The sequence below is a fragment of the Falco punctatus genome, assembly GCF_963210335.1.
Source record: "Falco punctatus genome assembly, chromosome: Z".
NCBI lineage: Eukaryota > Metazoa > Chordata > Aves > Falconiformes > Falconidae > Falco > Falco punctatus.
Window position 1 is genome coordinate 23,318,909 of NC_137586.1, and position 26,686 is coordinate 23,345,594.

Consider the following 26,686-nt stretch of genomic DNA (forward strand, 5'->3'; position numbering starts at 1 on the left):
AAACCAAAACCACAGGCATGAAGAGCATTTGCAAGCTGTAAATGTAGGCACTTTGAAGTTTAGATATTTCTGGGGTAGAATTATGCACCTAAAATCTGCTCAACTCAAATGTATCAGTCTGTCTTGAACCTGTACCCTACCACCGTACAAGATACAAACTGGATACACCATAATCCAGTTACAGAATTTTGACATACTTAACATTAATCCCAATGGCAAATAGTAAGTTTTGCTACTTCAATATCATTGCTTACATTCCACAAGAGTTTGGTTGGTTTGTTTTTTAACTTTTCAATAGGAATTTTATTAGAATGAATAGAGGCTTCATGATTCTTGTGAATTGTCAAGCCTCTGAATTTCGTGGTTTGGTTCATGTAGGCATTAATCACCACATACTGTATTAACATGGTTCTTAGAACTTAGTAAGCAATCTTGCTGGACAGTCTTCTGGTCTTAGGAAGCGGCACTTTATATCCACATCAAAGATAAAATGACCATAACTGTAAAAGAAAAAAACCTAGGCAGAAAGGACTTTGAAAATTTAATAGCTTTTGTTGGTTTTCAGCTTGCTAACAGTGATCCTGCCAAAAGAATGTATAATCATGTTTTACAGTCATGACTAATTCAATTTTAAAGATAATCTCAAAGGAGCAATCTCCTAGCTTCTCATTGCTCATTCTTCCCTCCTCCAGACCCAAACGTTATTACATATATTAATCAGTAAGTGTAAATATGAAAGTAAAAAATTTTATGCAAAACATGAATTTATTTAAAGGGTAACATAACAGAAAATCTCTCTTGAATTTCCAAATTTGACTTAACCATTCTGACATAAAGCATATTTAAGTGCAAATCTTCCTACACAAAGACTTGCAGACAGAAATTTACCATGTTCTAGTGTAAAGGATTCCAAACACAACCAATTACAACTGAACTAAGAATGAAGAACAAGTTAAACTTGCACGATTCAGTATGAATAAACTTGAAACAAAGAGTAGATCTTTTTCCCAAATGATCTGTTTAAGAATTTGAAGCACTGATATTTGCAAATAGATTTCTTAAAAATATATATCCCATTTCAGAACAAAAGCATTGCAAAGCATAAATAAATTTCATTGGAAAGAAAAAATAACGTTCTCTGAAGAAGTGAATGCAATAGGCCAGCACCTCAGTCACTACTAGAACTGTCTGAACTATCAGAAGATGAACTTTTTTCCTTTCGTCTCTTCTTTTTCTCCTTTTTATGATGTTTTCCTTTCTTAGATTTATTCTTTTTTTCCTTTTCACTTTCTTTTTTGTGTGATTTTTGGTTATTTGACTTTGGCCTGTCCTCTTCAGCTGCACTCGATGAGGAAGATCTAGTTTAAAAAAAAATAATACAGATTGTTACATAATTAAAGAAGGAAAATACCATAATGTTTTGGTCTGAATTTCAGTATTTACATGATATCACAAATCAAATTTAGTGTAGAATTGTACAGTAGCATTCACTGAAAAGCTTATGATATCTCAGTCTGCATGCTCACCTGCATGACAACCCTTCTACTTAGACTACAGTGCCACAGAAGGAGTACGTTTATACTACAGATTAATTAACAATGGCATACATAGGCAAGTGGTGTTTTTCAACCTTTAATGAGAAAAAGACTAAGAGTACAGACCAACAGAAAACTGTCCACAGCGTGACAGTAAGACAGAGCTTCTGTTTTTCAAAATATCACATGATCAATAACAATGCTACAGTAATGCCTTCAGACAAATCTTGATGCATTTCTCTAATACAAAAATCCAAGAGAGGGAGATATGACAAATTTGGATGCTATTGAATCTGGTAAAATTGGTCTCTAACCAGCAGTGATGAGAGATTACATACATAGAAGAATTACGATGACAACAAAAGTCATGATTGTTATACTTGAGGGCAGTTTTGCACTATTGCTACATGATTAACTATTAATTACTTGCATGTAATGTCTACAGCTTGCAGGTTGACTCCTTTCTACTGTCTTCATAAGTGTAAGTTAGAGCTACACTATGTAAATAAGGAAGGGGGAAAATGCCAATAAAACCAGGGATAAATCCTGCTTCTTTATTTCTGAATTATTTATTCTTTATTTTCTGAATTATTTCTGAATATTTCTTATTGTGGCCTCCAAATACATTGTAAGTTTCCTAGCTCTCAGTGCAGTTCCTGGGATATTGTCTCATCAACAGTTCTAGTGACTAACGAGTCTATATTCTCATCTAAGTTAGTCAGTCAGCAGGCTGACTCAGATTCACAATAAATTTGGGTATCATGACATTTTGCTTTGAAACTGGAGTAACACTTTTTTTTAGGCTTCTACAACAACAGGAACATTAAAACTCAACACATGCTAAGTAAAGCTACAGAAGTTTTCCTTTTGATAGTTACATGTTCCTCAGACTCTGTGTGTGTGTGTGTGTGTGTGTGTGTGTGTGTGTGTGTGTGTGCAGGGAATCTTAATGTGTCTCTGAATGGCAGGGAGGCTCCATGTTAGCTAAGCTGGGAACCAAACCCAAATAATCCTCCTTACTCCTTGTTGTTTTCCCTCCACATCTTGCCTAGTGTTGGATAGTCAAAGGGAGCATTGCTTTCTCACAGCTGCAGCTCCAGCTTGCTAGAGCCTTCTAGACTTCCACAGTGCTAACTCCACAGCAGAAATCCTGTGGCTTTACCATTACTCAAGGAACAAACAAGTTCTCATTGGAAAACAGGAAGCTTTTCAAACCACAGATGTACTTGTAAATAAAGCTGCATCAAAAGAAGCCTATGTTTTCTGAGAAACAACCCAAACATCAGAAATATTTCTAAAGTTCTGTTTTGAAATGAAAATAGGTATGTGATAGTTACCTTTTCCTTGGTCTCTTTAATTTTGTTTTTTCTTTGCTTTTTCTTTTTTGTTTCCTTTTCTCTTCCTCCTCATTTAAACCTATAGATAAAAAGTTACAGTTTAGAAACACTTATCTGAATTAAAATCAGCATTAAAAGAGTGTCTTCAATAGCAACATAAAGTTAATAAAAAATTCTTGTTAAAAGTTTCTTTCCTTCCTCCAAATTCTGGTCTAGTACAATTATTTCAGAAACACTTTGCAGAGTAGCAAGACTTTTTATACTATTTTCATTCTAATGACTTTGATCTAAGCACTGTGAATGAAGGAAGGCCCATAAGATACAGCAAAAAGTTGTGACTTTTCCTACATGTTTATATCAGCTTTACATTCTCATATCCATTCTTCTGTATTTTAAAAGCCCAAGTCTGAAAACAGGTCATGTAACTGGAATGTACAAAAAACCCAGCCCAAAACCAATTCCTTCAGGCTTACCTGAATTACTTTCACACATACTCATCTGATGCTCCACAAATATCCATGCTCTAACTAAGATAAATTTGAGTTAATTGTCAATACACTGTCTACAAAAATCGGCAGGAGTCACCCCTCATCTAGTCATGTTTGTTTCCTGCCCTAACACGTATAGTATCTTCATCTTTCACTTACAAAAAAATATTTTTAGCACACTGGATGGAATTTCTGACCTTCAACTTTTCTATACTTATAGAAAGTTTATATATATACTTATAGAAAAGTGTATATATATATATATATATATATATATATATGAACTATATATATACTTATATAGTTCAAGAAGTATTTTTGAATTTTCTGAAATGTAAATCCACTACATAAATACACATGACAATGTCAGCTAACAGGAAGATACTGACTTTACAATTTATCCTTAAAACAGATAGCTATTTTTAAGCATTTCATCTTATTTCTATCATATGAATAACTTTCCAAAGAGTCTGCATGCTAGTGCAGTTATTCATTTGCTAACACACACAGAAATTACTGGCCTGTATGTAAAAGAATTCAGTAACAGTTACAAAAAGCAAAATACTTTGGAGCAATTAAAAACCATGAACAAGAATGTGTGAACATTTAAGAAAACAGTGCAAAAATCTAAGTGCAAACAGTGCAAAATTATTGAGAAGATGAGGCCACTTGAAAATGGCAAAATCCTGCCTGTATTATTGACAGTTAAAGATAGGTATCTCTTTACAGTATGCATAGCAGCCACAGTGTGAAAAAGAACAGATAATGAACAGGGATATTACAAGTTCAAGTAAACAGCTGTTCTTCCTGCAGATGTTAACCTTCAATCAGTTTAGAGCCAAAAAAACCCTTACATTCAAAAGTACAAAGTAAGTGGGAACAAGCTTTTCCCAAAGAGATTTATTCCGAGAAAGGACTGTCTTAGTACCAGTTCAGCACTTCTGACAAGCAGACTATCCACTTCTTTTGAAGTGTTCCAGCAAATGACAGGGTTCTATCTATCACTCCTCCTTCCTAAATAGCACCTTTAGTAGTAACTGAATGGCAAGTCTGGAATGTGAGAGCAGCAGAACAAAAAGACATTTCAAATGGGAGACAGGAAGAATGCTCATTTAAAACATGTTGTGGTGGAACAACCTCCCCTTCTTACTTAAGTTAATACCCTCTTTGGAGTCCAAATTCAAATGAATTCAAGTATCTGCTAAATAGCCATCTATTCTCTCTCTGACAAACAGCTGGTACTCAGACCTTCCAAACAGAGCATATTACTTCTCCAAATATGAATGTTTAAATTCAATTCATTACCTGTTTCAGTCAAAATACTACTTAGAAACTGGAGAGAAATTCAGCTGTCTTATTTGTCATTAGTTTTAAGAGTTACGATCAACTTTAAGACATTTAACTTACATGCCATTATCAAAAGATCAACTCAAAGCATCCATGTAATTTTCTCCTAAGCAGCAGCTTAGTAGAAGTCTTATAATCTTTTGTATTTAGGAGCCCTTTTTGAGATGTTCCAAGCGGGTACATGATTAATTTCCTATGAAAGAATTAATAATAATAAAAAAGATGCGGGTGTATCAAATCTCTAAAGTCTGAAGACGTGAAGTAAAAGACCTACTGACGTGTGGAATTAGACTCTATAACTCGAAAGTTATAAAGTAGGTATGTTTATTGCGCGCAGATGCACGGGGGATCGCTCCTCCACAAGCGTGCATGCCCGAAGTGACAAACCATCTCACATTTATACAATAAAATGAATATTCAATTAACGCTCATACATATTAGTTACCTAAACCCGCTTACTCTCGCTTCGTATGTTAATTAGCTTTTCAGTCCTTTGCCTGGAATGTGGTGGTCTTGCAGGTTTGTAGGTGATTCATGTTCTTGTGACCATCTGATCTTCTCCAGCAAGGAGACTTAGCACTCCCTCCCTTTAGATAGCATTGGAATATCTCTCATCCTTTTCTCATTCTTTTTTAAATAGCCCCTTTGTTAGAGGAAGAAAGGCAGGCGTCTCCTCAAAACTGTAGGCGTCTCCTCAAGGCTGTGTGTCTATGTGACCAGACACTGCACCCATGACCAGTCACCATACCCACGTTCCTGAGCAGACATATACAATCACAGTCGATGTCCATTGTCCCCATTTCACACTATTTCTCCATATCACTACTTTTAAAGTTCAGGCTAAAAGAACTAATAATAGTTACCAAAAAGGAAAAAATGAGAGTTCCAGTACTTCGGAAGACCATTATCCCATTTACTCTAAGAAAAAAAAACAAACAAAAAACCACCTTACTCTTTTTATCACGCATGGCTTGCAGTCTCTGTAGTTCCTCTTCCTCACTGTCTTCACTGCTAGTGCTGCTAACATCTAAAACAATATCTCTTTGAGGATCTACTCGGAGGAAGTTTCGACATTCAAATGTCAGATGACCAGCTGAACAAAACAAATATTCGGAAGAAAAATTACAATTTACCAAAAAGTTATCAGAAACTAAAGAACATCCATCCTAGTATTACTCAGTTTTGATAAGTAAAAAAAGGCTAGGCTGCAATCTGTGAACAAGGAGGGAGGAGGCTTACTCTGAAAAAGCCTCAAAAAAATTTTTAACAGGTCATGTAATGTTATTCCATTTAATGGTGCTTTATGACCTCTTTCTTAGTTCTGTTAATTTAAAAGATTTTGTCCAACCTTTGCCTTCTATTTTTTTAATGGTCTCAGATCCTTCCTAAAGAAATTACCTAACAGCATTAAGTGAAATACTTAAAAAACTACAGCAAGTGTTTTATATTGCTTTTTGTCTCCCTCTAGTGAAACAGAATAATCCTATTTGCTTATGAAACATAATCTTTAACAACCAGTATTTAATACCGACTAAGCTACTACTTCACTAGTATTTTTAGTTTTCTAAATTACATTTCAATAATCATAACCAGAGTTGGAAATCTTGTGCTAAATAACCTATTGGAATAATAAAGAGAAATAAAACAAACCGAAGAAAATGGTTTGAGAGACACTAAGCTGAAGACACATGAATTCAAGTAGCAATTGAAATAAACTCATCCTCTTTACATCAAAATTCATATCATTATCAAAATCTGGAAGACAGCTTTTAGGAACTTAAATACAGGTTGGTGATTTGACAAGTTTCCTTTTCTTCCAGAAAGCTTCTGATCCTTACTTCACGTAGTAATGAAGCACTAAATCTATACTGATATCCATGCTTCTTTGGAAGAACAGATACACAAAAGCAATTCACTGCCAAAATTTGTTGGGGACAAAGTCCACAGCAAAAGAAGAAAGCAAGCTTTTTTCCCCCTTCACCCAACAAAATGCTCATTAAACAAAATAGATTAAATCAGTCTGTTAAAAAAGTTCCACACAATCCACTGCAGAACAGTGTCCATTCCTTCACTGTTCTAAAAATAAGTTAGCAATTAACAAATAAAAATCTTCATCAAGACCTGTCTCCATTCATCAGGAGACTAGCCACACACATGCTCATCTGATCTGAGGATGATGCAAAAGCCTGAGCTAAATGCTAAGTACGTAACTTGTAAGTAACAAAATTAACTGTTTCTTGAAATACAGAAGCCAAAAAGACGTGTGTTTTCTTAGCGTAGAAGATCATACAGATTTAAAATTATTTTTCCTTTTAAAACAGACTGGACTTGAGCTGAAATGCCCAAGTTCGCAGTGAGACTCAAAAGAAGTACAAATGATAATCTCAGTAGGTATCAAAGACCATGCTTTCAATTTAAAGTTTCTCAAGTAATTGCATTGCAAATTTAGTATATATGACTGCAATAGCATATGTTAGCATATGTTTCTTTTTTTTTCTGAGAAACTCAAGGGTTTTCAAAAGCAGCGATAGGTGTGAAGAGCCAGAGAATGAGTAGGAAATAGGAAATAAATAAATAAGTAAAATATGGTAATTTAAACTGACAATGTCTGGACAACAAGGGAGAACACTATTTTATTCCCACTGCCAAAGGCAGTTCCAACATCACAAATTGAAGAAAACATTTTAACTTCATATCGCTTACTACAGACTTACGGTAGCCACACTTCTTGCATCCTGCTCTGATGTTATCCTTATTTCCACCTGAGAAAGAAAATTTCATTCATTAGGTTGCTACACTGAACTCTGAAGTTTCTTTTAAACCTGGCTTGATACTATTAATACACAGACAGGACTCATCACTCCTCAAAGTACACTAATATATCTCCTGAAAAAACTTAAAGAACAGCAAAACAGTGCATTTCTAAGGTCACTTTTCTGTGCAGTAATCTATCAGAACAAATTTGGCTAGTATAAACTGATATGAATTATTGAGTTTCACATAGCTTATTGCTAAATCCTCAAATGATTTATTATGACCTTTCTGTTATAATTTTAATAGTTATTCCACTTCTCTGAAAGATTATGCATTTGCTTAGTTACAGTATGAACAGTATTACCAAATAGCTATCTGACATTCCAGTGATTCGTAACTGTGCAGTACAACTTGTACCACAAATGCATGGATGTTGACAGACATTCACTGGAAACTCTGAAGTAATTTATATTTTAATTACAAGAGCTGTCTTAAAAAGGCAAATAAATTAAAAAAAAAAGCTCAACAGTCACTCCTGGAAAGTGACAAAAGACAGACAGAAGCAATTAAAAATAGAAAAAGCTAAACAAATTGTTAAATGATTCTGAATCCAGGCAATATGGCACCAAATACAAAGAGTTAGTGAGTGCAAGAAAGCAAGTGTAGACTAAAGCAAACAGAGTAACAGAAAAGTCCATAGGTGCTATGCATGAAGGAGGACCAGAACAGCGCAAATTTTAGGTATAGAAAGTGTTTGATTTTCCCATCTGAGCCCACAGTTAAGATAAATAGACATAGCAGGACATGACTTGGAAGAAAAGAAACCACACAGGCCTGCCCCCCCACCTCCCACCCCAACAGATCAGTCTTAAGTTTAATCATCTGAGCTTATTCGTAACAAAAATCAGAATCGCATTTCCAAAATGAAAGGGTGCCCTTCTATCTTCCAACTGAAAAGAGTACGAAAAACCCCAATGACTGAAACAGTTACATAGAGTTTTCTGAGGAACTATGTCTTTATCTAAATAAATAATTAAGCAAACATAACGAGAAATCTATGACAGAGAATCAGAACGGGGGTACATCAGCTGCAGGAATTTAAACTTTGATTTACTGGGACAAGTACAGTCTTCAGAAAATTCCACTCCAAACAACAGAGAAACCTTCAAACCCCAGACTGAAAAAATAACTTAGAAACTTGGACAACTTTGGTGTACGCCCCAAAGAGTACTGGAAGGCTAAGCAACAAAGATACAGACATTCCATTATGACAGTTTTCTGCAGATCCCAGAACCTTAGTATTACATATCTCCTTCGAGGTCTATAAACTCGGCAGTGTTTAGGTGTCTGTTTTATGACTATTATTTTGAGGGAAACCTACCAGAGCTGAGGTAGGAAACATGGAAGAAAATTTTAAGAAGAACAAAAATATACCTGTATCTTTCAATGCCATGTCAAAAAAATACTCAAAACAGCATCTGCTTGTCCACTACACCTCAGAACTAGAAAGCAAGATCACCTAAGCTACCAACTTTGTCTCACCTTTCTGAAATACTCAGTAAACTTCAGTCCTACTGAGTAACTGACCTGTAGGTAAAGAAAGATTTGGTATTCCATGCAAGGGAGGTCAGTACAGTCATGCACACACAACAAAATCTCCTTTAATATGTGCAGGTGCCATTTTTCAGGATTTCCAATAGCAACACCCAGCAGATGACAAGAATATTGTCATCACATACTCCCAGCAAGCTCCTGAGACAGAATTTTTATTATTAACTTTGGTTTTAAATAATAGTGTTAGCAGCACGGTTTTAGACTAGATGAAGTTTTACATTATTAGAAGCAAAGAAATTACTATAAGATTCCTTCTCTCACTCCCTTCTTCCCAGCTGTTAAATTCTCAAGAAGGTTAACAACTGACACAGCAGCAACCATCACTAAGCCCCGCATTCACTCAGTGGAGCACCAGGCTGCAAAAAAAGCTTTGGAAACCTTTTAACACAAACACAAAATGTCTTCCTCTAGAACCCCTTCTAGAATGGGAGCAAGCTTATTAAGATCTTAAGAGAAGGTTATGAAAGCTCAGGCTTGTTCAGCCGTTCTCCAAGCAAACATTGCTCGCGTCGCAGCATAAAGAAAAAAGTGACAGAGCAGTAGCTGCGTGTTTGGCTAACACAGACCCGAACACCTCGGAAACTGCAAGCATGTCTACCCGCCCAGCCTCGCCACCGTTCTCAACGGGTCCATTTAAGTAACAACGCAACAGAACACAAACGTTAATCCAGCACAACAGGCGAGGAGGAAAAAACAAGGCTGACACCACCCCCCTTTGGATCTACCTTTGAAGAAGGCACCTTACACCAACAGACAATAGGAAGGCGGCACTCGGTCACCGCTCAACCAGAACGCTGGGGAGAAGCCCCGCAGGCCTAAACGGAAGCGACAGCAAGGCTGCGCTCACCGGCGGCTGGCCTGACATTGCCCACCGCCACCCCACCGCCTCCGTCCCTCCCTCCCGCAGCCCCACGCCAGCCGGTTTGGAAACGCCGGTGTGCGGCGCGGGAGCGCTCCCGCGGGGGCAGCCCCGGCGGCCTTAGGGAGAGGCGCCCCCCCCCCCCGGCCTCACCCTTTGCGGCGCGCCCTCCCCGCAGAATTTTCCATCAACCCGCCGCTTCTTTCCCCTTCCCCACACGCGGGCCCTGGGGGCAGCGGGCTGCTGCTCCTTCCCTCCCAGCTAACCCGGCTGGGAGCCCCTTACCCGGCAGAGCCATGGCGCCCGCCGCCACCGTCCTTGCCGGCCCAGCCCAGGCCTGCAGGGGCGCCTCTCCCCACCAGAAGGCTTTTCCCGGCGCACCCTCGGACCGTGCAATTTAGTGAGAGGACGGGGGGCGGTTCCCTACCGCGGGGGAGCCACGGGGAGGAACTGCGGGTGTTTATAGAAGCCTCCAGGCCCTCCTCAAAGCAGTTCGTTCGTCACTGACTCCCGCGGAGACTCCGACCGGGAACTTACCCCTTCGTCCTCCCTCCTGGCTTGAGCAGCCGCCCCCACACCCTCCCGGGCTACATAAAGGCGCACAAGATGGCGGGGGGGTCGGGGTGGTAGGAAGCGTTAGGGGCGAAGCGTGGTCGAACATCGGCGCCTGCCGGGACGCTCCTTTCCTGACCATGAGCAACATTTACATCCAGGAGCCCCCCACCAACGGCAAGGTGAGGCTCGGCAGGGGCCACAGCCGGCCGGGCTAGCCTAGGCTGTCGGCTGCCGGGGAGCGGTAACTGCGCCGTGGGTGAGGGGGCTGCGCGCGGTGCGTGGGCACGGAGCTGCCGCTGCGGGTGGGCGCGTCCCTCGGGGCGGGGGGAGGAGGCCGCTCCGTGGGGCTTTTTAGGGGGGGCGTCCTGCCTCGGGAGCGCGGCTGAGGAGGCTGTGGGGGCCCGCGGGATAGGGGAGCGCGCTCCGGAGGGGGTGGGGGTGTCCGCGCTGCGGTTGCGTTGAACGGGGGATGTGTAGAAGTTGTATGTTGCGGGGGTGGAGGGGACGGGCGAGGGGTGCGTGCGGGACGTGGGCGGTGGTCGTTCCCGTGTCGTGGTGCCGAGGCGATGCAGCGCATAACGTCGAGCACCCGCGTCGAAGCACGAGGTGCGCCGCGTGGGTACGGTAGCACGGAGCAGGCCTTGGAGCGATTCATTTCGTGCCCTCTGTTCCTGGGTCTGTCGTAGGTTTTTAATTTTCTTACGATTTGCCGCTGAATTTATTACTTTTAAGTGAGGTATATGCCTTTGGAGATTTATGGCTTAATTGCCCCCCCGCCCCCCCCCCCCCCCCATGTCGCTTCACTGTGGAAGTGATAAAGGATATCTAAGTGTCATGTCAGGTACCAGGTCATTGGCGTTATTATACTTACCGACTCAAAACGTGTATGAAGTTCTAGCAGTACTATCTAGAGCTAATGGTAGCTACCTGGCACATTTGAATGTCTGCTACTGTTGCTAATATAATAAATTCAGGAGAGGGTTTTTTTTTTTTAATTCCACGAGATAGTCTTTGATTGGTGATGACGTTATGATAAAACTAATGTTGTGTATGTCTATATTTTGTATAGGTTTTGCTGAGAACAACAGCAGGCGATATAGATATTGAATTATGGTCAAAAGAAGCACCAAAAGCATGTCGAAATTTCATCCAACTTTGTATGGAAGGTAATGATTGAACAGGATAGGAGTTCCTGAAATTATTTTGTATGCCATCTTTGTGCCTTTTTTGTAAAATACAGGCCATAATCATGTTTTAACTTTAATATGTTAATGTGTTTATTTGTATTTAGAAAATATTAACACTCAAAGTGTTTTTAAGGAACACTGTGGAAAAAATGTAAAAATTTTAGATGGTATTCTCAGATGTAGCATATGATGTAATTTTACTGAAAAGTTGTATGTCAGAGGCTTGGGAAGGCTTATTTTCAGCAAGTCTCTATGAAGTATAACTACTTCTTTAATGAAATGGTAATGATTCAATATTGGACATCCTCCAAAATTCTCATTTCTGTTTTACATATACTACCTTTTCATTTTTTTCAGTGTTTCATTTGGTGTAGTTTTTTGTTGATGGAAGCTCTGTAACACTCTTCACTGAAGCAGTGGGTACCAGAATGAGAAGCTCCCTATTGGGAAAACTGTAACAAGAAATGTGGAGGACCTGGTGCCTTTATGTATTTTCTAGGTGCTGTTACTCCATTTATGCATTTATAGAGCAGCTAAGAGTTCTTTTAGCCCTCCTCTGTTCAGTGAAAATGGCAGCCTAGCATTTGTGCTTCCAGCACAGATCTAGCCTGTTCTGTGTTCTTACACCTAATGTGGAGATGTGGAGATTTTTTTTTGCAATGGTATATCAATTTTTTAGCCCTTGGTAACACCTAAGAATTCGGTTATCCTCAGTGATGAAGAACTAGGCTTTATTTCCTTTCTGAATTTGTCTGACTGCTGTGTAGGATCCTATGTTTTGTGTAATAAATTTGAGTATTTCTCGTGTGAGTATCCTGGCGTGTAACCATCCATGAACATATCTAGCTATGCTGCAACATTGTCATGCAGCATGCTGCAGATTAATTTTTAGTTATTTATTTTTTAAAAAAAGTCAACTGGAAATACATGTCAAGTTAAGTTTTACTTTTTTAATGATCTCATAACCCTTGTCTGATAGATGAAAGAAAATAACTTAAGGAACAAAATGTACCATGTATTTAATTCTGTGAATATTAGCAGTTTGGGTACAGTGTAGGTAGTGAAGGGGGTAATGCCTGTGCTGCATGTGGGTGAGTAAAAGTGCTAATTATTTGGTGTATGGCTATGGCTAATGATAAGTGTGAGATGCTGGCTGGGAAAGAGTATAGTCGGTTTAGCTTTCCTTTTAATTGATGCACGTTGGTAGCATCATTCCTTTGATAAAACTTAAAAGCTGAAAAGAAAACAATTCATTAGGATCATCTTGTTGATGTGGTGTCTTTTGCAACAGACGTGTAACACCATGGGTTTCTTTTCATAAATGCCATCAGCAATACTTTGTAGCTAAGTCAAAGGGAGCAAGACAGTGGAAGAGGAGGGAGGTCAGTGGAAGTAGCACAGTACTTGCTTTTTGGAACTTCAGTCTCTGGACATCTCTGCATAATGTATATGAAAGCTTGATTTTGAGACCACTTATGTGTATTTAATTTTTTTTTTTTTTTTTTACTAGAGTATTACAACAACACGATATTTCACAGAGTAGTACCTGGCTTTATAGTGCAGGGAGGTGATCCCACTGGTACTGGGTCAGGTGGAGAGTCAATCTATGGAGCACCCTTCAAGGTACATGTCTGTATATCTTATGTATTAGTTTTTGGTCATTCTCTATCGGTTGTTCTTTCTACTGTGTTAGGTTGTTAGGAAAAAAAAAAACCCATATATTAGTAAATGCAACATTTTACATGTTTCACATGTAAATTGCTTTCACATGTTGCTTCAGTATTCCTGAATATGCCTTTTTGAATTGAGAGTTTTTAAATCTAGCTGTTCTGATATTACAATAAATGCATAATCTTACTTGCATGAACTTCACAAGGAAAAATAGGGGAGGGGAAGAGTGAAGAGTAGGTATTGATACGTGGCAAACTCAGATACAATGTGCTTAAACAATGTACACTTCTGTATCTCATTGACCAAAGGTTCCTGAATGTTGTGTATGTGTTCATTGGTATGATTGATATCAGCACGGCTTATCTCTAACCAGGAGACTCAAGTCCTGAGTAAAATTACACAGCACACTAGCAGTGTTCTGTTCTGCCTGATAGTTTTAGTTCATGTGGGGCAGGCACATTTAACTGGTTACTGAAGCTGCATAGCCTGTCTCTGGGCCTTCCATCTCCCTGCTGCTAGGGTAGACTCAAACATATACCATGAATGTGAAGTTTGTTGGAAAGGTTGGGTGCTAAAGCAGAGAATAAACAAATATTGCCAATGCTGTAGTAGCATTGCTGCTTAAAATTAGTGGTATCTTAATATCGCAGTGTTTAGAATTGTGGTGATACTGCCATGGTATTAATATATTACTCATCACTTTCATCTTGCTTTGAAAGCAGTCCTGTTCTGGACTTGCGGTCTTATGGTCCAGAAAATGTTCTTCCTATGGAGTTTTGCAGTACTGTACTATTATAACTTGTTACTGAACTTCCAGTTATTTTACATGAATTATAAATTCTCAGCTAAATACACTGGTTAATGGTAGTTTTACAAGAAATGTATGAAATGCCGTTACTTATAGAAATGCTTTGGATTTTTTTCATATTGCAGGGATAAAAAATTCCAACAAAAATAATAACAAGTGATTATTAGGCAATAATTGGAAAAAGAAAGTTAACAAGACAGAACTTAGAGTTTTTGTTAAATCATGTGTCTTTCTGTTATTGACGTACTAGTTTCTAGTTTTTTTCTTTTGGTGCTTGTTGGCTGTATGTTTATGGTTTCTTTTGAGAGGAGATTGTTTGCATTATTATGGGCACTGAGATGAGAAAACTGACTAAAAATCTTTTCTGCTGAAACTAGAAGCTTTTAAATATAATTGTGGCATTAAGTTTCAAAATACTTTGGTTTTATTACTGTCTGAATTTAAAAGAAAATTAACAGCATATTTTCTGCATGTGCATATTGATGTAAATAAGCCATAGGTAAAGAAGTGGAAGAAATAGTTACATACTTAAATCATGTTCTTTTAACTTCTGTCTTTGCCAGGATGAGTTCCACTCACGATTGCGATTTAATCGAAGAGGACTTGTTGCTATGGCAAATGCTGGTCCCCATGATAATGGGAGTCAATTTTTCTTTACATTGGGTCGTGCTGATGAACTTAATAGCAAGCACACAATCTTTGGAAAGGTCTGCTACACGGACTAGAGTCCCAGTCCAAGTTTGACAGAAACTACTATAAAATTCTCTGTTCAAAGGCTGTTTCAATGTTCTTTGCTGATATGTACATTTGAAATTTATTTCACTGCTTTCTGAGTAATCTCTGTTCTCTTTGTTTTCTACCTATTGTTCGCATGATTATCTATTTTGCTGTTGTTGTTCTTCTAAATTAGATTTTTGTGCTTCCTTTGAATAATATTTCCAATATTACGGCTCTGTTTTATTAATCAATTCATCTAATACTAGTGCCATTTTAGAAAATTCTGTTCAGAAAATCTAGTTACCCGAGAAGAATCAGGAAAATGAAAAACATAGGATGAGTTTACCTTCTCATGATTTACTGAAAAGAGGATAAACCAACTATTTTTTTTTTTATTTCAGTGTCTTTTTATTTTCCTGTTTCACAGCTTTGTAAAAAATTTTACACCTTCCCGTGCATATGCTCTCAAACATGCAGGTTTAGGTACCTGTATTCCTTCAAATTTTGCTGTTAAATTTAAAAACCCAAACCTTTGCACCTTGTACCTGCTGTCTTACATACTTACAGTATTTTCTATATAATTTGTATTTTCAAAATTCTTTGCAACGTAATTGTCTTGCATTTTGCAGAATAATTAACAAAAAATACAAGCAAGGACTTTGAAACCTTCTTTATAAATTTGACAGGTTACAGGGGATACAATATATAACATGTTGCGCTTGGCTGAAGTAGAAGTTGACAAGGAAGAGAGACCACTCAGTCCACACAAAATAAGAAGTAGTGAGGTGGGTATGTTCCAGGTTTGAAATTATAGAAGTATTTTGGTTTTGTATGAAAACTTGCCATGTCTTTTTAAATTTCATTTTAAAATATTGAATCATTTAATTATAACAAAATACTTAATAAAAGTGTGTCTAAAATACTACTGTTTTATAGGTTTTGTTTAATCCTTTTGATGACATTGTTCCAAGACCAAATAGAAAGCTGAAGAAGGACAAACCAGAAGAAGAAACTAGAAAGTCCAAAGTAAAAGGCACAAAGTAAATATATGCAGCTTAAGTGCTGGTTAATTTTCTTTCATCTTTAATTTGCAGCTTTGTAATTTTCAGTTTTTGCTTTGGAAAGGCAAGGCTTTACCAAAATGCATAGAGGAATGTTCTCTCACTTGTCAGACAGGGAGGTGGGTTTTGCCTAGATCATAGAAATCTAGTTACTCTGATTGAAGTCCTTACTGTGCATCGTCAGAGCTGTAACTGTTTTATGATGATAGTTTGTTGCAAAGGAGAAGTAAAAGGTAGTTTAAGCCTTTCCACATAGGCAAGAATGTGCAATCATTCTCTTGTGACTGAAATGACACTGAAGTTAATACCTAATAATAACTGGGTTGAGGTGTTTCAGCTTACTATCAGCTACCAAATCTCTCCTGCTAAAATACTTAGCAAAAGACAGGTATGTAAAAAATATTTTTTAATATATTATATAATTATTTATTTTATATATACATATAATTATTTATATATATACGAGAAACAAAAATAAATAAATAAATAAAAAAGTTTTGACATGGGAAATCTCAGTTTCCGTGAATTAAATTTGGTAGCCATAAACATGCAATGAAAATTAATAGGAAATGTGAAGTGTGTATGCTGTCAGTTCTGCTAGATAGAAATATGACATGACTGACTAGTTCCAGCATAGTGGAGTAATAAATCTTGGAGGGGGGGGGAATCATTATTTCTTTTAATTACATCCTGTGAATGTGTGTGCTATTGATGTCTTTCTGAATAGACATATCTTGAAAATTTTGTGTTTGGTAGTTGAATGCTGCTCTGTTGGGGGAAAAAAAACCCTGAAAAAACGCAACTGATCTATTTTCAGAGCTGTCAGCATTTAAGAGTGTAAAAGTTAGTCAAGGCAGAATTTCTGAAATTCCATATTATCGTTTTCTAAGTGATGCTTAGCTATCCTGATTGGCTTGTTTCAGAAAGAGAATAGAACACTTTTCTCTAAATATTCATGGTTTATTGCAAAACAAGTTGTTTGAAATTGGTACATTTAGCAGGACAGAAAGTTTTTTGAAGAATTGCATACAATATGAAAGTAATATGTTTAAAGTCTTTTGAATGTTAATAAGAAAGTGTTTAAAGTTTTACTAGAACATGTGTTTTCTTACTTAAAGAAATTTTAACCTGCTTTCCTTTGGGGAGGAAGCTGAAGAAGAAGAGGAGGAAGTCAGTAGAGTTAGTCAGGTACTTAACAAATCATCCCCATTTTTCTTTTCAACTTAATTACCTTTTTTGCATGTTTGTGAAAACTAATGTTCTTAATCTTGTTCTTGGGTCTGAGTTTTGAATAATAAAGCTAGAAAGTACTTCAGTTTTAATGGTTCTGCTATTTTAAAGTTGAAAAAACAGAGGTTTTTAACTTCTCTAACTTTGACAGTGCCTTCAGTACTTGGTGATCTTTTTATATTTCCATAAACATAGTTTCATACTTCATAGTGTAGATCTATGTCTGCTGTTTAAAACTCATGGAGGTGATAGGTACTTTATTCTTCTTTATCACACTCTTATTATGGAGGTTTGATGGTAAAATACTTCAGGTTTGAAGTAAATCAATTTGTTCATTGAACATTGCATGTTCAGTTCATTCTTAGATTCATTTTCTAATGTATATCCATTCTGTGTGCAAAATTAAGTGGGTTATTGTGGGGAAAATAGTGCATTAGCATAATTAAATATTGCATTATTGTGAATTGTCCACATGCACAGAACTAGGGTTGCATAGACAGTCTTCGATCTAACATTTCCTTACCTTAATTTGCCACTTAAAATAAGGTTAGTTTAAAAATTTTTTTAATAAGTTGTCCTTCTGATTTTTACTGCTGACCAAATTATTTCTATAGAACCCTAGGCTTTCTGACTTACTTGTACAGTTTGGGTACCTACCTGCTTCAGTTAGTGATCGGACTACATGGTATCAAGTCCTATACCACATAAGTGAAAAAATGGTCCTCAGGATTTAGGTCAAATATGAAAGACAACACTGAAAAATGATAGACTATCTGACAGTGAGATGGTATCAGTCAGGATAATAGTAGAGGTTTATCATAATAGTAGTTTTGTTTTTCTTTCTTGTTTCAACTTCCTAGTTGGACTAACTATGTTTGTTTACCTTAACATGCTCGTCTGTAGTTCTGTTCCCGGTATACATCTGGTTTTTAATATTGCATTTAGCTCTGTTGCTTTGTTCTTCCATTTCACACCACATACTTGCTTGTCAGCTTGAAATGATCTAAGTAGAACACCACTTTCATGAAAAGCCCAGTTGCAGTGTTGTCATGCTGTCTTCAACTCAGTCTTGAAATCTCATCCTCTTATTTGTCCTGACTAAATTCTGGACTAGCTGTGGCTGGTAAAATATCCAAATAAACCCTTCATGAAGAATTTCTATTCATTCTCTACAAGAGAATGATTCCCCCCCCCCCCCCTAAACCTCATTGCTTGTTTCTAGTAGGTATAGATCAGTATCTGTGTAGTTTTGTACATAATCTGAATCTTAAGTTACAGTATGTGAACATACAGTACTCTTCAGTAAGAAATATTGAAGGTCAAAGTTATTAATGGGTTTCTTTGACATCTACAAATTCAGAGTCCTGAACTTTTTTTTGGGTTGCTGGATGCAGTAAGTCTTGATTGTTTCAATGTAAGAAGGGTGTACTTTTAAGGACTGAGATTGAGAGGGAAGTCTGCAAATAACTGAGGAATCCTGTAACAGATCTGGGGAAAGGGAGCATTTTCTATGAACTTTTAGTGCAGTGAGGCTGAGGCTAAAATTACCTAAGGAGTAAATGAAAACAGCATGTATTGGGATGAAAATTTTACAGTATTGAATGGTTTCATGTTTATATGTGAAAACTAAGATTTCTTGTCTTAGTCACATCATATTAGCCAAGTGAGCATGGAATTTAAGAATGCCTCCCTAAGTCTTTTCTTGGTCTTCCCCATTAGGATCAGTTTTTCACTCTGGACTTGTTCTGCCTGCACTACACTTAGTCTAAGTAAGCAAATACATTTTGGCTTTGCTGCAATGCATTGCCATACTGTTGTCCCTGAGATTAGGGAATTTTGTGTCCAGGAGTGGCAAGAGTGGAATGGTTGCATGAGGGAGGGCAAGTGAGGAGGCAGGAGGGATTCCAGCACAGGCAGCGTGCTCCCCAACAGGAGGGGCACAATCCCACAGGGTCTGGATACAGCAGGCAGAGTTGGTTGCTGATAACAGGGTGCATCAACAATCCTGAACACAGCAAGCAATTACCAAGACCACACTCTGCATCCAGAGCGTCCAGTCAGGAGCAGCCGGAGACAGGATAGGAGACAGGGCTGGAGACAAGTCAGGGTCTAACAGGCCTATGCAGAAGATAAGGGTTAGACACAAGTACACCTCTGACGTAGCTCAGGCAGTGAGTGGCTTCTCAGGCCTGAGCTGAAATGTGCTCATGGGCAGAGGAGCTCCATGTAAAACTCCTCAAGGTCTTTAAGGTTATTAGTGCACTCAGGGGTGTGGCAGTGGGGCCACCACTGGTTGTTGATTATTGTTTAAACTAAAGCTTTCAGTGTCCAAACTGCTCATTTAATTGTACTTGTTTGGAGCAGTTTACAAAGGTGGTAAGTACTTGTCTTATGTTTCATCTAGCTCCTGAACACACACAAATTACTTCAAGGAAGCTATTTTTCATGTTGCTGAATGTGTTCATCTCTTTTTCTCTACATAATAAAAAATTGAAAGTTGTGTTTAAGTGAATAAGATTTTATTTTCCACACAACTGCTGTCTTCCTGAAAGAATGTAAAATGCAGAAAAATGGGGACATTCAGGTCACAATATAGGTTATTTCTGTAACAGATTTCAAGTCTGATTCCAGTCTGAAATGTAAGGTGTACTTTTTGGATTAGCATGGTGAATGCTTTCTTACTGTAGTCTTTCTGCCTGAAGATCTTGTGTGTTGTTAGATTTGATTTGCTTGCTTCAGTAGGAGATTCTTGTATGATGTATTGCAGGCTGATGTACTGTACGTTGTTGTTTTTTTTTTTTAATTTTTTTTTCCCACCTAGGAGTCCAGTGTTCTATCAGTTGCTGAGTACTGCTTTGCAGATGGTAGTTCTTTGAGTTTGTCATATGCCATTATTGGAAAGTCAGGTTCTTACCTCCTCCTTCACTCATGTATATATGTGCTAGGCTGTATCTTTATGATGTGTAATGATTGTGATGATTGCAAAGATACTTTTTTTAATCCGTGGGGTCAGTTTGATGCTCCTTTATCAGGAACACTTTCTCTGTTCTGCTATTAAAAGTGTTTATGCTTACTGGTTAGGCTAAAGCTAACAAGAAACAACTTACCTTTTTCTTACCGTTACCATTTTTCACCTTCTGTTTTCTCAAACACTGAAATTTACAAATTTACAATACCTTTTTTCTTTTCTGTTTTTTTTTTTTTTAACAGAGCATGAAGGGAAAAAGTAAAAGTAGTCATGATCTGCTGAAGGATGATCCACATCTAAGCTCAGTTCCTGCTGTCAAAAGGTTAATATGTGATTTCCAATTTCCAGAACCGGTTTACTTTCCAGATATTAGGCTTGATTAGCATCCTTTATGCTCATTGTTACTCCTCAAGAAATTAAGAATGGCAGTGCTGGATTGGACCAGATGTTCCTCTGTCCTAATGTCACCAATATTGGCTGTCAGTGGATGCCCAACAAAGAATAGAAGCAAGGCAAGCATGATGTTTACCTGAGTAGTCTCCCACCCTCCATCTACTTTCAGCTCAGGCGACTGATCAAGAGTTTGATGTGGTTCATCTATTTAGTTATCCTTAATAACCATCAAAATACCTATTCAGTCTCTTATAACATTGTTTACATGCACATGCTCCTGTCTGCTGCACAAAGAAGTATCTCTCCTTTTTGTTCTGATCCTGGCTGCTACTGGCATCATTTGGTAAATTCTAACAGTTATGCTGGAAGAGACAGTGAGCAGTTAGTCCCTTTATACCTCCCTTTATCACAATCCTTTCCTAGGCCATCTTTTCTAGCCTAAACTTTTAAAGCCTGCTCAACTTCTCTTCACAGAGAAGTTGTTCTGTTCCTGTGGTTATTCTTGTTGCTCTTGCCAAGCCAGGTGCTGTTCTAAAACATCTTTTCTTTTCTAAACCTAAACAGCTTATTAAAAATTAGGTGAATCATACATCTGTATGTTTGCATAAAGATTGTCTGTGTTTTCTTCTCTGTCTCTTTTTAATACTTATTAACTTCTGATTTGCTTGGAAGGGACTCTTAAAAGGCATCTAGTCCAACCCCCCTGCAGTGAGCAGGGACATCTTCAACTAGAACAGGTCACTCAGAGCCCCGTCCAAACTGACCTTGAATGTTTCCAGGGATGGGGCATCTGCCATCTCTCTGGGCAACCTTTTAAACAGTATTTTAAGTCTCTGGGACTTCAAAGTAGTTAAGATTATTTTTCTTCTTTTAGTGAAGAAGCAAGTGAAGAAAAGGATTTGAGTGAGGTAAGTAACTTTTATTTACACATAAGTCTTTGTTTCTTACCATGTGTGAATGTGAATTAAATTTTCTTAGGGGAACAAATGCTACTTTAGGGGTTTTTGAAAACTAACTCAAGTCAGATTTCCAGCAAAAGGCTGGAGGCCTTTCAGAGCTCTAAGGTTTGGCCATTGTGATCATTTGCAGCATATACTACCTACTGTATTTTATAAAAGCTGCTTACCAGATATTTCAGTCAGCAGATTAGGTATATGGGAGGTTATGTACCACAGAGTGACAAACCATTAATAAAAGCCCTGAAATTGCTTCTTACAAAAAAAAAAAAAAAAGTTGAAGTTAAGTTTGTTACGAATAATGAAATAACTCCAATATCTTGAGAGGAAATCTCTTCTGTGAGTGAAAGTCCTATTAGATTTCTTCAAGGAAACAAAACCTCAGTGCATGTTTATCACTTAAGTTGTATTTATGAAGATTCTCACCTCTGAAAGACAGGAAATCTGAATAACCAAGCAGTAACATTCAACCAAACATGGAGGGTGTTCTGATTACAGGGAGACTGTCGTACATGGTACAGATTAAGATTGCTAGCTGAAGTGTGTCATTTCTGCCTCCAGCTGCATGTCGTGCAGATGCCCTTTTGAGATGCAGTTGTATAGGATGTTGGCAAAGATGTAACATTTGATTGGGAATGTAATCTCCCATTCCCCAGCCTGAATCCTGAGAAGTGCTGTTTTCCATATCTATCCACCATGTACAGGCAATGTGCACACTGTGGAAGTGAAGGAAAGACACAGTTCTTGTGCCTAAAAAACCCAACTGTCTGCTGCCATGTTGTTTCCTGTTTTTTTTCCACAAAGTATAGGATGAGTTCAGGTTCTTGGACACTTTGTAATTCCTGCTGTGCAGCAGCATTTAAATGTTAGAAGGGTTCTGAGAATGGTATTTAGTTAATAATTCTTCAGATGGTCTAATAGTCCTTTAAGTGAACTGGATTCAGGGAATATAGAAAAGGAACATGTTAGGTGTATTTATTTAACTTTTTATTTTTCGGCCTGATTAATCTGAATGCTGTTATAATGCTGTCATGAAGCAGGAAATGGGAAGGTTTTTGGTTTTTTTCTTCAGATGCTGTCCTTAAATTTCATTTCATTGAAAGATCTTAGGTATACTCTAGCATTTCAGATAGTTATCTGAGCCTTCTAAAGTGGTACTAGTATTGTATCATCTTTCTTAGATTTATTTCAGTTAACACATCACAGGATCACCTCCGTATTTACACGGCTGCAACACATTGGTAGTTTTATAGCCATCCTGTGAGCAAATAATTCTTCCAGATCTCCATACCTCCCCCAAATAACAAGTCCCTAGCGTGTAAGAGAAACTCCTGTTATTATTCCCTAAGTGCCTGACCTTACTGTTCATGCTATTAAATATCATCCTGTTTCTCTTACTGCAGTCCTCAAGGTGATGCATTTCATGCTTTGAGAGTTGGATCCTTTGCATTAACAGTACTTCATTGCTATTTGTTAAACCTCTTTTTGTGCCTAGGTCATTAATTAAAACATTATTTGAAATATGTTCACAAGACTGAAAATTTTCTTCTCTCCAGTGATTTTCTTCCATTTACCCTTTCTGCATAAGTTATTTTCCTCTCCCTGTTTTTCAGTGAGTTACTGAACAGTGAGTTTCATTAGTTCTATGGATAGATAAATCTTGATATCTACCCCCGATTAAAAAATCTTCTCAAAGGACTAAATCATAGTACATATAGTAGCCACTAGTCATTCTGACACAAAATCTGTCATTACGTTTATATTTCCAGAGCAAAGAGAAGAACAGGGCAACTCTACCCAGCTAACAGCAGCAGCAAAAACTAGTACTAGGCAGTTTTGCATTTCTGTGTCACTAGGAGAACACCATCTTCCAACTGAACAGCATTTTACCTCCTGAGTTTCCATGTAGCCCATTCTGGGTGGAAATGTGCTAAATTTATTAGCTGGTAATGAGACTTCAGGAAAATGCAAGCCTAAAAGATACAAGATCAGATGGAGTTAAATGAGACAGAAGGGGGACTGAAGGAGGACTCTGGGCAGGAGAAAAGAGTACAGTTGCAGGAGGGACAGGGTTGAGGAGAAAGGTTTTATCCTATTTTGTTAGTGTTTTTCTGGAAAAGAACTGGTGAAATCCTGTGCAGAGTGAGGGGAATAGAAGGCTCAGGAAGTAGGGAATTCAGCTGAGTTGGACAAGTTGCACCATTTTGTCTTTCCCATTTTAAAATAACCATTCAAGTAACCCCCTTCCGCTTACTCAATTTCTGAAATTTTTAATTAGCTTACTACTCAGCAGTTGTAATTTGTCTAGAGCTGTCCATTTTTATTCCAGGAGTTCCCTTTCCAACTCCTTGCGTTTCAGTGAAATGCTCTAACCTAAGCCTTAGCCAAATCTCCACCAGGTGTCTGTCTTTATGCTTAGTTGTTAAACACCTGGAACACAATCCTGTCTTCTTCCTTTTCTGGATTCTGTCCCCTGCCATTGAGGTCTGATGTCATCCCATCTGCCTGATAATTTACAAATCCCTCAGAAAGTTTCTTTATCTTCTCTGTCACACAGTAACTTTCTTGGAAATTAAGGGAAATGCTGATTGTGTTCTACTTTTTTTTCCTCTATTTAAAAAGAATGGACGAAGCCCCCGAAACAACCTTTTAGTTATTTCACTGACAAAATATTCAGCTGTTTTACTGTGCTGATGTTCACAGATTTCATTTTTTAGTCCTGGTCAGTCTTCTCTTGTCGAATAAGTCTAAAATTTAAGCATGGTAGTCAGAAGATTCATAACAGTGTCTTAGATACAACATCTGAAATCCAGCTCTTGATTTTTCTGTTCTATTCACAAAATTGTGCCTCTTGCTACTTTAATTTTTCTCCCCTCTCCATGTTTATGGACAAGGTCTTCATACTACTCTTCCTTCTGTCAGTGACACCCAGGACATGCACATTGTCTTCAGTGTTCTTCTGCAAGTACTGACGTGCTGACAGTCTCCTGGATGCACTGCAGTCCTCTGGAATACCAGTTCTAAGTCTGTCCTTTCCCTCTGTGTGGTTAAAATTGCAATCATGAAGCATCTTAGGCTTTTTCTTTAGCTAATCAGCATAACTCCAAAATAAACATTAAAAGATGTGCCTAGTCTTTGAGCTGGGAACCTTGCACTGAGATTCATCCAGGCTTCCTTATTCAAGGAAGGAAGTAGTCGGACTTGGATCCCTTGGTCTGGTCAGTCTGCTTCTTCATTACTGAAAGGAGTGATTTACTTATCTCTCAAAATGTCTTAGAACCAAGTTGGTTTATTCCCTTTTGCCTTTGCTAGGCCTGGAAGCATAATACCTCAGTACCAAGTCAGGATGATTGATTCGGCAGATCTTCACAGCCACTTTTAATGTGGTTGGTATTTGTAAATTCCCTCGCAGTGCCTGATGGGCAAGTCTTTTCCATCCATCATCACTGTAGGGTAGCCCTGTAACAGGAAGTTCTTAGTAAGTTTTGTTTCAGTGGAAAGTAAAGGAAATGTTTAATGTATTGCCTTGATCAAATTTTCAATTCGTGAGCAATGACCAGACTAATACCACATCGATATGAGGTCTTCTGCAGACCTGTAAGGGTTTACAGTCCAGAACAGACTGTTTTAGTTTAAGCCATACAAAAAAGATGTAATTTGTGTAGGAAAAAAATATTTAATTACCATATTTCTATTTCCCCCCCCCCCTGAAGCAAATGAGGTATTTGTTTGAGAAGTTTGCTTGAAATGAAGTATTTTCTTTTCTTTTTTTTTTTTTTTTTTGTAAGGTACTATCTTTGAAAGAAAAACTTTCCATATTCAATGTTCTGTAATAAAAAAAGAATGTTACCATTTTAAATCAATACAGGAGGAAGAAGACCATGATGAAGATGCTGATAGTGTAGAAGGCGAAGCTGCTAGCGATGAGAGATTCCAAATGAAAGAACGCATTGCCAAGAAGTTGAAAATTGATACAAGTGAAAATGCTAAACAGCAACTTCAAGAGGAAGAAACTAAGTCAGAAAAGAAAACAACTAGTCGCAGGTATTGTGCCTTCCACCCCCCCACCCCCTCCTTCAGCTTGTTTACAGTTAGATTTTCTGCTCAGTTCCAGTTTTGCGTTAACTACATTGATAGATTAGTATTGCATGCAAATTATTCCCCCCAGCTCACCTCCAACTGTGGAAAACAAAACCGCCTTTTGCTTTCTCATTTCTTAGTTTCGTTAGGCACTTTGAGCCAAACAGTTAAGTCACATTTTGTTAACACTGAGCACTTACTGATACCTTAGGGGAGTTTTGTTTTTCCCTGGGAGTTATAAATGAGGAGTCTTTATATGTGTTTGTCAAGCTTTACTTTTTCTTTCTATTTTGTAGAGTTGTTGGTTTGTTGTAGGGTTGTAAGGTTGAGGTTTGTGTCGTCTTTATCTCATAACACGTGGTGGTCAGCCAGTGTTGAGACTTACAGGAAGTAAAGGCTTCCTTGTCCAACATTGATATTTACAGAAAGCAAAGGCTTCCTCATCATCCATTAAAGTCTGGTTTAACACAGTAGTCATTCTTGAAGTGTACCAGTTTTCCAATGCTGCAATTCGTACCTCAGTTTTTAAATCTCATCTAGAGCTGTTCTTAGAGTTGGAGTATGTCTGTGTTTATTAGCGTAGCACTGTATTCAAATTACTGAATTACATATTCAACTCTTTACAGACATAAAAGCCTGGGTTCTAGTTGTCCATTGGGATGGATAATGTGGATCACCAAATGTGGTTACTAGTCCTAAAATTGAGATTGATGCATAATTCCAGTGGTAAATTACATGAATTATTATCTTGGGTCAATTGAAATGGCTATATGTTGGTATGTGGGATGAGTACACAAAGTAGTTTTCTGTCTCAAATCTTGCAGAAACGTGCTGAAGCAGTTTCCTGACTGTAGAACGAAGTAATTGTTGGTTTTCAGTACTCTGCCTTCAGTGATTGAATAATCCTGTACCTTAGTAACATTTGTGATAGTACCCATAATATTGCCTAATACAGAATAAGTACAAGTTTCTCAGAGTCAGTGAACTGTTTTTGAGCATGGAGATTGGACAAATACAGCTATCAAACACCAATCTGTATCAGATAGCGGAGGCAAGGATTCCAACATTTAAAAGTTCTCCAAGAAAACTCTTTCTGAAAACGTACCTTCAATTACATGGCAACCAA

At 37.9% G+C, this 26,686-nt stretch overlaps 2 protein-coding genes across 4 annotated transcripts in view; one reads left to right on the forward strand and one right to left on the reverse strand.

Moving 5' to 3' along the window:
- Positions 1-279: 279 nt before the first annotated feature.
- SREK1IP1 (SREK1 interacting protein 1) lies at positions 280-10,628 on the reverse strand (the record flags this gene model as incomplete). Of its 3 annotated transcripts, none has more annotated exons than XM_080372861.1 (6): positions 280-1,358; positions 2,873-2,951; positions 3,346-3,399; positions 5,660-5,800; positions 7,422-7,469; positions 10,472-10,628. In XM_080372861.1, 6 exons carry the CDS (start codon positions 10,626-10,628, stop codon positions 1,169-1,171), a joined length of 669 nt encoding a protein of 222 aa, XP_080228987.1. In that variant the 3' UTR covers positions 280-1,168. The 3 variants fall into 3 exon arrangements, with proteins under 3 accessions (XP_080228987.1, XP_080228989.1, XP_080228988.1); XM_080372863.1 differs by lacking the exon at positions 10,472-10,628 and adding an exon at positions 10,220-10,357; XM_080372862.1 differs by lacking the exon at positions 3,346-3,399.
- Positions 10,537-26,686, forward strand: part of CWC27 (CWC27 spliceosome associated cyclophilin) — a 127,967-nt gene continuing 111,817 nt past the window's right edge. The window contains exons 1-10 of the mRNA XM_080372848.1: positions 10,537-10,668; positions 11,559-11,655; positions 13,187-13,299; positions 14,719-14,862; positions 15,559-15,657; positions 15,809-15,912; positions 17,052-17,121; positions 20,374-20,453; positions 21,399-21,432; positions 25,349-25,524. Of these exons, the coding sequence (XP_080228974.1) occupies positions 10,627-10,668; positions 11,559-11,655; positions 13,187-13,299; positions 14,719-14,862; positions 15,559-15,657; positions 15,809-15,912; positions 17,052-17,121; positions 20,374-20,453; positions 21,399-21,432; positions 25,349-25,524 (959 nt within the window). The 5' untranslated portion in view covers positions 10,537-10,626. The remainder of the gene's footprint in view (positions 10,669-11,558; positions 11,656-13,186; positions 13,300-14,718; positions 14,863-15,558; positions 15,658-15,808; positions 15,913-17,051; positions 17,122-20,373; positions 20,454-21,398; positions 21,433-25,348; positions 25,525-26,686) is intronic.